General features: G+C 39.5%; 2 protein-coding genes across 2 annotated transcripts in view; one reads left to right on the top strand and one right to left on the bottom strand.

Annotated features, from left to right (window-relative positions):
• Positions 1-6,832, top strand: part of LOC131684880 (myogenesis-regulating glycosidase-like) — a 67,658-nt gene extending 60,826 nt beyond the window's left edge. Inside the window, exons 4-7 of the mRNA XM_058968123.1 lie at positions 4,628-5,501; positions 5,618-6,182; positions 6,252-6,408; positions 6,496-6,832. Of these exons, the coding sequence (XP_058824106.1) occupies positions 4,628-5,501; positions 5,618-6,182; positions 6,252-6,408; positions 6,496-6,695 (1,796 nt within the window). The 3' untranslated portion in view covers positions 6,696-6,832. The remainder of the gene's footprint in view (positions 1-4,627; positions 5,502-5,617; positions 6,183-6,251; positions 6,409-6,495) is intronic.
• LOC131684877 (nucleolar protein 6) overlaps positions 6,824-12,465 on the bottom strand; it is a 34,597-nt gene continuing 28,955 nt past the window's right edge. Inside the window, exon 6 of the mRNA XM_058968118.1 lies at positions 6,824-6,978. Within this exon, the coding sequence (XP_058824101.1) occupies positions 6,856-6,978 (123 nt within the window). The 3' untranslated portion in view covers positions 6,824-6,855. The remainder of the gene's footprint in view (positions 6,979-12,465) is intronic.

Here is a 12,465-nt window from a genome sequence, read left to right as displayed (position 1 = left end):
GAAGGCATGTACCTAGGATGCTAGGGCTGAGAGGAGGGGCTTCCGGACGTAACCGATTCATGATCGTGCGAATACGGGCGTTTGTAGCTTCACTCTTGGGACCACGTTTATTTAATTTATAAGCGCTAAAACGTTCACTGAGTCACCGGGGAATTATTCGGTTTGCGAGATCGCAAGCGTTGGTGTGCGTGGATGATCGCGAAGGTTTAAGCGTTTGTATGTTAACGTGTTTGTCGCTTACGCTAGCGTGTATGTAACTTTGCGTGCATAAATTCGATTTTTTAATCGTCGGGCCATTCCCATATTCGCGTGCATACTTAAATGATCGCGCATGGACCGTGAACCTGATGGTTAATTTTTAGTGTATGGTACTATAAGAGTGTAAGTTTCACTAGAGTTCGCTATTATGTTGCCATGGAACGCGTGTTTAGTAGTTATTGTTATGGAAACATCATTGAAATCACAATGATTAAACTAATTATACTAAGTGTAAAAAGATTTTCAAAATCATTTCCAATTATATTGAACATAACTAGATATTAAATCATAGTTTGGATAAATGAGAGGCACGATTGCACCACTAGGTGGATTAAAACAGGTTTTTAAAGAATCGTGGCTTATTCACTCTTTATGATGAGTCGATTTTTTAATTAATTCGCGATTCACTTGCCCATCTCTAGAAGTGTGTGTGTCAAAAAAATTCAAAAAAAATTCTCAAAAATGGCTGGACCGACAATAACAAGTGTAACATCGCCGTATGTTGCTATTGAATTTTTTTTGTATCAGAATTCTGCTTCCGGAGTTACGGGTTGAAGAGTGCGGTCTTGCATCAAATTCCCATATAACTTTATCATCTTTCTATCCAAATGATGCAACACCTTTAAAATATTTCCTAAATTGCAGTAATTTGTAATTCTAGCTCATTGGCGCCCTCTTTGACCACCTACGATGGAATCGGAAACTTCGAGGTAGCGACAAACTCCTTAAATTGAATACACATCTCTTTCTTTGGGATGGCTGACTCGATTTTCACAATCTTAATCTCAGATAAAAATATAGTGTGTTTATCGACTGCTGTCAAATTTCAGCTAGATTGTAGTTCCTGTTCTCGAGTTATGAGTTAAAAAGTGCAATTAGACATGAAATTACCTGAACCTTTTTGCCTTTCTCATACAGAAAGAATATGCAATCACTCTGAAAATGGACAAGTTCATCAAGGCCCGGAGGGTCGAGTATCATATCGCGTTAAATTTAGTTTGTCGAGATCGTCTATATGTGTGTATGTGTCAAATAATGTCAAGCATTTTTTTCGGGGACGCCATAGGCTGCTATTGAATTTCATTTGAATCGGATTTCTGGTTTCGGAGCTATAGAGTGTGGCCACACAGTTAATTTTCATTTAATTTAGTTCCACCATCATATCACAATGATGCACAATTTATTAAAATGGGTGCAAAAATACTTGAGTTTCTAGGTCTAGAGCATTAATTACTAACCACAGTCGCTTTGACTGCATTGGTCACCTACGACGGTTCTTGATCCAACATAAGCAGTACTTGAAAATGTCCAAAAGGAAGGGTAAAAGAAATTTCAGAAATCTAATTTTTCAATTTTTGATGCCGATTTTAAAATGCATGAAACGTCGAGATTCGATGCATGGTCGATTTTTTTTACAAAAGTCGACTTTGCCGATCTCATATAAAGGTTGTGAAATCACCAACAATATAATTCCGGACTAAGACAGTTTTCTGGATTTAAACAGGGGCATAGTTAAGGGTGTGCAACGAGGCGTTACTCCCACAGCTTTCGCTTCTCCCTGCCCGCAATCAACCCCACGGACCAGTGATGCCAGAACATTCCCCATACCCAGACAACGTGCTCGATGTCGTGATAACCCTAGACACAAGCGCACAGACGACTACTCTCTGCAAACCCAATTCGTCGCAAATGTGCACCCAACATATAGTGGTTGGACACTACACGAACGAAATGCCTGACCCAAGACTTTGTCGATAATAATTTGAGAGGCCGTCCGTGAGAGTTCGTGCCTGATACGTATTCAGTCTGAGCTTAAATCGTGGCGCCGAGAATCAACCCGTACTCTTCCTCCGGAGGAAGCTCTTGTGTTGACTCGATTTTGCCGGATAACGCGGACGTGTAGTTCTTCCAATCAATATTTCGTGTGAAGTCATACGAAACATTGTCTTCGTGGCCCTGAACCGTTAGCAGTAGTAATTACGACTGGCAGATGGTCGTTACCGTGGCGATTAGGGGTTACCTTCCACATGCAATCTAACCCCAGTGATGTCGGGCGCGCTAAGGCGCCATTATTCATGTTATTTCACCCGTGTTAAAAATGGCCATATTGAAGTTGTCACATAGCTCGAGATGAGATGTAGATCGATTATCGTCATGAAGGCAACCAGTACCGTGGGAGTTAAAATAACCTAAAACTAGCCTCGGTGCGGGGAGGAGTTCCGCAATATCGCAAAGCCGTCGATGACCAACTCAAGGGGGGTGTATGTGGAAGCAAAGGTCAATTCTAGTTTGGCAAGCGACAATTCAATGCCTTGTGTCGAGGGGAGATTTATTCGATTGAAAGAATAGCACATATTGACCCCCAAAACTACTCCTCCGTAAGTCTTCTCGATCCAAGTGAATAATATTGAACTCATGAAAGTTGAGATCTATTTCTGAAGTAAGCCATGTTCCGCATAATGCAAATGCATCGAAAGTTATTTAGTAAAATTTTAAAGGAATCGATTTTCGGGATTTCACTGTAGAACAGTGATATCAAACCCGTGACCTCGTTCGATGAATTAGCCATCGAAGAATACAATCGCTGAAAGGAGGGGCTATTTTGCGGTTATCTGTCGAGAATGGTTTTACTGCAGCAAGAATGATTATTAAAATGCTTTTAAGAGGATAAGAAATATTTAAAATATTCAAGCTGTAAGAATACGGTCCACAAATCAGAAAAATTAATTAGGCCAGCATTGGTTTCTTTCTCTGGCTGAGATATACTGAGAATTTTTGATGCCCCCGGAAGTGCTGAAAACTCCTTTTCTAATCTCAGGTTTTTGAGACTGGGAGCTACTTGCTTCGGTTTTGCACCAGTACTTCCTCGAGTAGTTATTTTTGAGGGACCATGAATAGCCCAGAAAAATGATGAATTTTTGAAAACTCAGTCGGCCCACCCCTGAGTCGATTCCTAGTCCCACCAGGAGTACTTGCACCAAATTTGAAGCAAATCGGACAAGTCTAACTACCGGACCAACGTGCCCGAAGTTTGTATTGGATTTTTCAACAATTCACATGGAGAAAACCCACTAGTTCGTATTTTCACCGCTAGGTTGCACTGTATGCATCGTATTATCACTGTAAGTGAAATTAAGAAAGATAATTTATTTGTCTACAACTTTGTCGAAGACTGCTAGTCAATCCGGCTTTGTTAAAAGAAGTTATTGAACATTTAATATTTCGGGCGATACTTAACTTGTGTACATAACGGGATCCAGACGGCTAAAAAACACTGCTTCACTGCTCACTGGCGGAATAAGGGTAAATGGGCAGAAACACAAACGAGAAAAAAACTGAACCCTAGACGAGGCGGAGATTTTTTTTATTTAGATTATAGAGGTTTTAACCTTAAGGTCATTCGCCTATTCGTGTTAGAAAAATTTCTTTTGAAAAATTTCTAACCCTATGTATGGGGTTGGGACTCGAACCCAGGTGCGCTGCGTACAAGGCAATCGATTTACCAACTACGCCACGCCCACCCCCTCAACGAGGAGAATTTGCAAAATAACCTTGGCAGCGGATTAGCACTATTCCTTATAACGTTATACTGCACGGACTGGAAAGATCGATCTATCGATCCGAGAGTCACCGAACGAATGACTTTTCGATTGATGTACACCGGGGTAGTTCCGTGCACTGGTTTTGCACTTTCGAGTAGAAAAGCAAAAATCTGGATTGTTCCATTGATACTTCTGCTCGAAAGTGCGAGATCATTGCACTCCTCTGCATCGATGCACCACCATTAGCATCCGCTGCGAAGTCTTTCGGAAAAGAAGATCTAGCTAAGCTACAGAATGTAGCACCAAGGTTTTGCCTTTTATTGATTGACGATTTCTGGGACAAATTCTTCATCCCCTTTTTGTTCCGAGACAGGAAACCTGTGTGTACTATGTTACCTAATCATTTGATGCCCCGTTTTTTTAAGTTTATTGTAGTAAACATATTGGTACCAAATGAAATATTCTTTCTACAAATTATAGTTATATATTTCATAAAGCGCTTGTATGGTTTAAGTAGGCGTTTTGGTTTCCAAATGAACATAGGACACGACAACGCTCAAAAACAGCGTCAACTGGTAAAACTCTGAAAAGCATTGATTCATTTTCATGAAGATTTTTTCAGCAGTGTGAAAAAAACCTGCTTTTCGTTTTCCAAAATGGTTGCTTATGGAAGTGTTCTCAGTTCAACCTTAAGATGGCCGCATGTAAGGTAGAAGAAGTGCGGACGAAGTGAAAACACCATAGCTCGATATACTTTTATTTCTTTTACACCTTCCAAATAAATTACACGAATTACCACACTCTCCATTTCCTATTTCATTTCCCAGATGACATGCTGATACAGCGCATCACACTGGACCACGACTTCACCGACAACTCGGAAGTAGAAACTATCCCCGATGGTCTTCGACTGGAAGGCAACGGTCAGCAGATCGAAATCAGAAACCTCGAAGATACAAGCAATTTTTCCTTGATCAGTATTACGCGAACACTTCGGAAAGGGCAAATTATATCCGATGTGATCCAAACCAATCAAGTAGTTCGGGAACGGGAAGTCCAATGGTATGGTGGACCGGAACAGAAGGAACAGTATTATCCGGTGCAAAGGCTACGTTTCGAGGATTATGCCTACGTACCGAAAGAGTTGGACAGTGCGGCGATTGTGGAACGCTACTGGCTGAATTCGGCTGGAGTGTTTTTCTACGTTGAAAAAGAAGTTCCGTTGTTTATTGATCAGGACGAGAGCACGTTAAGGTTTACCGCCAAAAAGGAGTTACCTTACTACACGTACGATGATACGTTCGTATTCAACTATCGCATTGGAATAGCAAGGGATGCGAAAGAGGCACACATGAAAGCGGTTGATAAAGCGCTTAACAAACCAGTCGGTATACCCGACGAACGTATGGTTAGGTACCCGATTTGGTCAACATGGGTGCGTTATGGTAGACCTATCAGTCAGCAGACGGTGTTAGATTTTGCCACCGAGATTAATGGCTATGGATTCAAGAACGCTCAACTCGACATCGATGACTTTTGGGAGACCTGTTATGGCTCGTTGATGTTCAATTCGATAACCTTTCCGAATATTACGGAGTTGACTGAGCAGCTAAAAGAAATTGGCTTTCGAGTGACGGTCTGGATTCATCCGTTCATCAATAAAAACTGCCAACCGTGGTACACGGAAGCGCTATCTAAAGGGTAAGATTCTGATCCTTTCATGAATGTGCTTAATCATTAAAATTGTATTGTTGTCCTGCAGTGGTGTAACACTTTTTGGAAGTGCTTTGTCCAATTCAATTATTTTTTCTTCTCAGCTTCTTGGTTAAATCACACAATGAATCAATCGGGTATAATACCAGATGGTGGAACAGTGGCGAAAATGAAGCATCCTACATCAATTTCAACAACCCATTGGCAGTCGAGTGGTTCCGCCAGCGACTTCAAGAGTTGCGAGAACAAGGCATCGACAGTTTCAAGTTTGACGCCGGTGAAACCAGTTGGGCGCCGGAAGATCCAGATATAGAGGGACCAACAGCTCTGTTCCCATCCAGTATGACTACCAATTTTGTAAGGATGTGTGCCGAGTTCGGCCCGATGATAGAGGTTCGAACCGGTTGGACGACACAGGATTTGCCGGTGTTTGTAAGGATGCTGGATTTGGATACGCACTGGGGAATTCACAACGGGCTGCAATCACTGATTCCAACTCTGCTGCAGATGAACTTGAATGGTTATCCGTTCGTGCTGCCGGATATGATCGGTGGTAATGTGTACGGGGATGATATACTGACAAAGGAACTGTTTATCAGATGGATGCAGGCTAACACGTTTATGCCCAGTATGCAATTCTCGAAAACACCATGGGATATAGATCTGGAGGTCAGTAATTACACAGAACAAAATATTGTAGATAATTAATGTTCTAAATTAAATTTAATTTATTTTTAGACTGTTGAAATAACTAAACGCTTTGTTTCATTACACGAGGACTATTCGGACTATATTTTGCAGAGAATGCGACTTGCCGTAGCGGAAGGTATTCCCGTAAATCCACCTATCTGGTGGTTGGATCCGGATGATGAAATTGCGTTGAAAATTGATGACGGTAAGTTATATTGCGCGAATTACCAAACATTAGAACTATATACAGAAATTTCGAAGAAAATAAAATCTCATTCCAATTTCCACACAGAATATCTCGTCGGGGACGACATACTGGTTGCACCGGTTTTGACTGAATTCGCGTCTAAACGTGATATCTATCTCCCAAAGGGTACCTGGCGGGACGGCAATAATAATCAGGTGTACGAAGGAGGTCGATGGTTGAGCAACTATTCCGCCCCAATGAGTACTTTGCCGTATTTCGTTAAGACGTCGTTTCAAATGAGATAGTAACCGCGAATGAGCCATACTATAATATAGTTCAACCAAATGTGAGATATTGTAAATAATGTACTAATTCGTGGGTTTAAAAGCGGTTGGTGGATTTTCGAAGAATAAAAAGATTTTATACATACCGTTGGGACGAATTATATTGTTTGTTTTTTGATGACTATTTACGTTCTATGCTACGCACTAATCCCTTTCCAAGTATTTCGAAGTCTCGTATGATTGCTTCTGTATTCAATATCAACGATTTTTCCTTGGAAAGTAGTCGGCCGTTTACGTTGGTTGTCTGAGGAATATGAAAAAAGACTATTTTACTATGCAGTCAACTGATCATTGGAATGCTTCATATGAATATGATAACTCTTCAATTGAAACACTCTTGTCAAATTTAATATCGTTCAGCGTATTAGTAATGCTTTGATTAAATTGCACCCTTTTAAAACCTGATGCACTTGTCGAAACTGCTCCAGATGATAAAAAAAGCTATTTTTTTAAAAAACACATCTACTTCAGTTTATTCCAAGATTCATTGCGGTCGTTAATGTATAGAAAACACATCAGTGATCTTAGTACATTGCCCTGTGGAACATAAAGCTAACTTTTAATCAAGGCAGAGGTATGCTGGTTGTTTTGAGCTGAGGAAAACATGCATGCTGCATTGTGTGTTAACATGCGGATGTTCCTGGATCTCGGTTTGTCAGGAAAGGTACTGCCCTAGATTCCCCAGCGATGTATTTGCCCGAGAACCTTTTCCCGCAAACCGATTTTATAGACCTTATCTATGTCAAACGTCGTGACGTTTGCATCAAGTTTATTTTAGTTTTATTTTTTTCATTTGGTCTTAATGAAATATTAACTATCAAGTGATCAGATGGGAAACTCCTATTTAAGTGAATTTTCATGTAAATTCTTCTCAAATTGGCGTAAAAACCTAATATATTTTCGATTCGATAAATAATATAGTACAATACACTACAATAAACAACAATTCAAATTCAAGAAATATATGATTAAAAATGAAAACACAATGCAAAAAGAAGAATTATAATAATAAAACAAATTTCAGGCAAATCAAAAGTCCTTAAGAGCCGGTTCTTGAAGGTAGTGTATGACACGTTGAAGTCAAAATCCGCAAACATTTCGTTTTTTCTAAAGGTTTATTTGACACGGCTCAATGCATTAGCACAACTGAGCCGTGGACACTTTCGGCCCTATTCTGCGCGGCATGTGACGTGAGACGACTAATCTCACCTCACTTTACGTGACTATTCTCACCCAATTCTGAAGAGTCACTTCGGGTGACGTGAGACGCCCATTTAACCGCAATGGGGAATCTCACTTCACCCGAGTCGACTCTCAGAATCGGGTGAGAAAAGTCACGTAAAGTGAGGTGAGATTAGTCGTCAGATCTTGTTGACGCATTTTGCTGCTGTGTGTTGAGATATTTTTCCTTGGCGGTGAAGCATTAGTTGCCTTGGGGGTCATTCAGTCTGCCCTCTCGCGTTATCGTTCACGTCCATGTCATCATCAAAACGGCTTTCTTGGTGTTCACGGTCAGAGCTTCTTATTTGTTTTTTGTTCTTACGGGTCGCTGTTGTAAATCCGTCTTCAGCAGTATTTGCTTCTTTATTGATAATGCTAGTTGTTGGTTTGGGAGCGGTTGTCGTCGGTGGCTGCTTGTTAGAGTTGGCTGTAGTAGATAAGTTTTGCCTAGTTGCTTTGGCGCACGTTTTTTCGCGGATGGCTGTCTGGTTACAGAATTGGCATGTTGGAGTCTGTCCGGGATATGTGATCAGCGTTGTTTGCTGATAGATTACGCCATCCTTCGGAGATTTGCATTCGATAGTCATGTAAGGAGGTATTGGTTTAGTCACTTCCATCCTCACAGCACGAACGCCGGTGAAAATTTTTTTACAAGTGTCATTCATAATAGATTCCATTTCTCCGTATTGCGACATAATCCGTTTGATGTAATCCTTCCCAGTGCGCGGTGCTTAATCATGGATACGAACGTCCACCATGTCGTTATCCGAATTTACGGGAATATTGATTCTGGTGTTATTAAATTCGATCTCGTGTTATATGTTGTTCGTTGCAATGAAGTTTTCGGCCTGTACTAAACTTCTAAGCGTAATCAAAACACAGTTTGGACGTGGTGTAGCTTAATGTACGTAACTTCCGCGAGATTAGGCGCCATTTTCTCATTCACTAGTTGTTCCATCTCCTGATCTGAGAGTCTAGCACGAGTTTAGTTACTGCGCAGCCGGCGGCAACGATACATTACTGTTTGTGCAGAACAAAGCGCTGGCCTGCTTCACTAGTACCTTTAACGTAGCGATTTTTTGCTCCTGCTTTGTGCGAGATCAATAGACTGAGTAAACACTTCGTTGAATGTGGCAGACAGGAAGCGAATAGGGTCCTGACCACCATACAAAGAATTTCTATGTTCCAACAGCAAAAAGCTTCGTTGACGAAGCACACGTTTGGCTGATTTAATAACTCCGAAGAATCTGCCTCACCAAGAAGTATTTTAGCAACGAAAACAGCCTGCGCTACTCGTCTTCTCTCTTTTAGTGTGTGTAGACCGGAAAATCTGCAGCGATTTTCGTATGGCGGAAGATTGATAGCGTCTTGACACGGAAGGCTTTTCAGTGCATAACGAATGACTTTACTTTGTATTACTTCAATCCAATCTACCCATGTAGATTGATACGGACACCATACCATGGAATTAGAGTCTAGAATCAACCGTACAGCAGTATAGTGAGCGGAGACAGAGAGGGTAGTTAACCTTTTTATACTCAACTTTTTTCTAGTGTATGTTGGGTTTCAAAACTATTTTTCCCTGAAAACGGTGGAATCAAGAAACACGAAAAACCTTTTTTCAAAAAGATAGGTGCTTCCTGCGTAGTGCTAGAAGCTGCTTAATTTTTACCTTCCAGTGCTCAATACAATTCTCGTAGAGACGGCGCCAGTGGTTGAGTGGTAAGCGTGACCGCCACTCATTCCAGTTGGCCTCTGAAAAACTCTGTGGTCACATCTTCCTTCCAGTGCGATTTATTTATTTATTTATTTATTTTCGTCAAGCACATGTAGACTACATAGAATGGTTTTACAATATTTACTTATATACTATACATTATTTATACGGTTTAGTTCATTTTGGATTTGTTTTCTAGACATGGAAAGGTCAATTATTACACAATTTTCATTGTAATGACGCATCATTCTAGTGATGAGGCTATTTTTAGCATAGTTTGTCCTAAAAGATTGTTCTTGGAATAAATTACGAGTTCTTAGTTGTCGGCTAGGTACATAAAATTTTATTTGCGAAAGTAATGATGCGGATTGTACACGTTGAGAAATAATGTCGTTGATAAAGTAAAGCATGGCAAATTCGCGGCGTTCTTTGAGTGTTTGTATATTAATGAGCATGCAACGTGCTTTATACGATGGAAGAGGAAATGTCGTCCAGTTTAGTTTACGAAGCGCGTACAAAATAAATTGTTTTTGGACTGATTCGATGCGTTCTTCGTACAGGACAGTGTGAGGGTTCCATACTATGCTGCAATATTCCAAAATTGGCCTGACATATGTATTGTATAATGATTTTATTGTGTAAGGGTCTTCAAAATTGTAGGTGAAACGTTTAATAAAGCCCAGCATACTATTTGCTTTATTTATTATTGTATTATAATGTTCCACAAATGTGAGCTTGGAGTCTAAGATTACGCCTAAATCTCGTACAATTTTGCATTTTTCTACAAGTTGGTTGCCTAAGTGTATGTCTATGGGAACATTTGAAATTTTTCTGCTGAAGGTTATTGAGTTGCATTTCTTTACATTAAGTTGGAGTAGACTTTTGCTACACCACGTGTGGAATATATTTATTTCGTTTTGGAATATTTCAGTGTCTTTGACATTTCTTATTTCCATGAAAAGTTTCATGTCATCTGCATATTTAAGCACTCTAAGATGTTTGAGTATAAAGGTAATGTCATTAACGTACAAAATAAAAAGAATAGGGCCCAAGTGGGAACCCTGGGGTACGCCAGAGGTGACAGAAATTGGCTCCGAGAGTATATTCTGAAAGCGAACTGTTTGTTGACGTTTCGTTAAATATGATTCGAGCCATTTCAATAGTTTATTTTCTATGCCATATTTTTGCAGTTTGCAGAGTAATAAAGGTATGTCAATACGGTCGAATGCTTTACTAAAGTCTGTGTAGAGTGTTTCCACATGGTTGCCATTGTCCATTGCATTTACAGTAAATGTTACAAATTCTAAAAGGATTGATGTTGTTGAGCGGCCTTTATAAAAGCCATGCTGCTTGCTTGTTATTTGATTTTTGATTTGCTGAAATATTTTGTCATTTACTAGTTTTTCGAATAATTTTGGAATGCATGATATAATGGCAATCCCACGATGGTTTCGGATGTCCGATTTAGCGCCTGATTTAAAAATTGGCACTAAAAAGGATGATTTCCATATTTCTGGGAATGTTCCATTTTTCAGTGACATGTTGAAAATATGTAGTAGTGGTAGAGTGAATTCTTCTGTTAGATTTTTTAAAAATATTGGGCTATTCCGTCCGGTCCAGGTCCTTTTGATGCGTCTAAGTTTTTTAGTGCAGTGGTAATTTCGTGTTCAGATAGTTCGTGGACGGCAATGTCATTTGAAAATTCAGGTATAAATAAAAAGTAGTCGCCGTCGCGGTCTGTTTCGGAATATGAAGTATAGACTTCTTGAAAGAATTTTCCAAATAAATTGCAAATTTCAGTATTGTTATTTCCTACATGTCCGTCAAAATGCATTTGGGATGGAAAGTTGCTACTTTTCAATTTCGTTTTCACGTAATTGAAGAAATTCTTTGGATAGGTCTTGATTTCAGTCTCGATTTTACGATTATATTCTTGATGTGCAGTGTTAATGGCTATGTCGAGTTGGGAGCAAATATCCAGATAGTTTTGCCGATTTGTAATGCTATGTTCTTTCTTGTAAATTTTATGTGCCTTTTGCTTTCCATTTTTTAAATTTTTCAGATGTTGGTTGAACCATACAGGCTGCTGGCCGCCATGAGTTCTTCTTCTTCTTTTTACTGGTACTGTTCTAGAGATTAAATTCGTTACAATTAAATAGAATTTAGTCACTGCTTCGTTGACATTTCCTTCTATACTCAATACAGTTTGCCAATTTATTCTACATAGTCTACGTTTGACTTCTTCGAAGTCAGTTTTTTGGTATTCCGACACTTCCTCATACTCCAAGTCGTTCGGGGAAGAGTTTTGATGAATAAAAATTGAATATTCGATTGCTGTGTGAAATACTTCATTTTTCCATAATGGAGTTAAAGATGCATTAACACAGAAGTCTTCAGTGCAGTTCGTGAATAAGAGGTCTAAATATGAATTTTGTTTATTTTTTACATGGTTGATTTGGTGCAGGCCAAATTCAGATATTTTGTCAAAGAAGTGTTGAAGTGTTTCATTTTCGCCTACGACAGGGAGTAAGATAGATTCGTTTTCAATGTCTACGATGAAGTTGGTGTTACGTTGATTAAAATCGCCATAAATATGCAGTTTTACTTCAGGTTCCATGTTTGACATGATAGATTCTACAGTTTGAAAAATAGTTCAAATGATTTTTTGTGAGCATTTTCAGGTGGAAAGTACACAGAGGAGAATATGTGCACTTCTCCTGATATTACTGCTTTTGCCCATATATGTTCAAATTCTATATGTTTAATGGTGTCTATTTCTTCTGAAGGAAAGTC

Source organism: Topomyia yanbarensis, chromosome 2 (genome assembly GCF_030247195.1).
Source record: "Topomyia yanbarensis strain Yona2022 chromosome 2, ASM3024719v1, whole genome shotgun sequence".
Classification (NCBI taxonomy): Eukaryota; Metazoa; Arthropoda; class Insecta; order Diptera; family Culicidae; genus Topomyia; species Topomyia yanbarensis.
The sequence above is the reverse complement of the archived record's forward strand: the minus strand, read 5'-3'. Positions and strand labels throughout refer to the sequence as shown.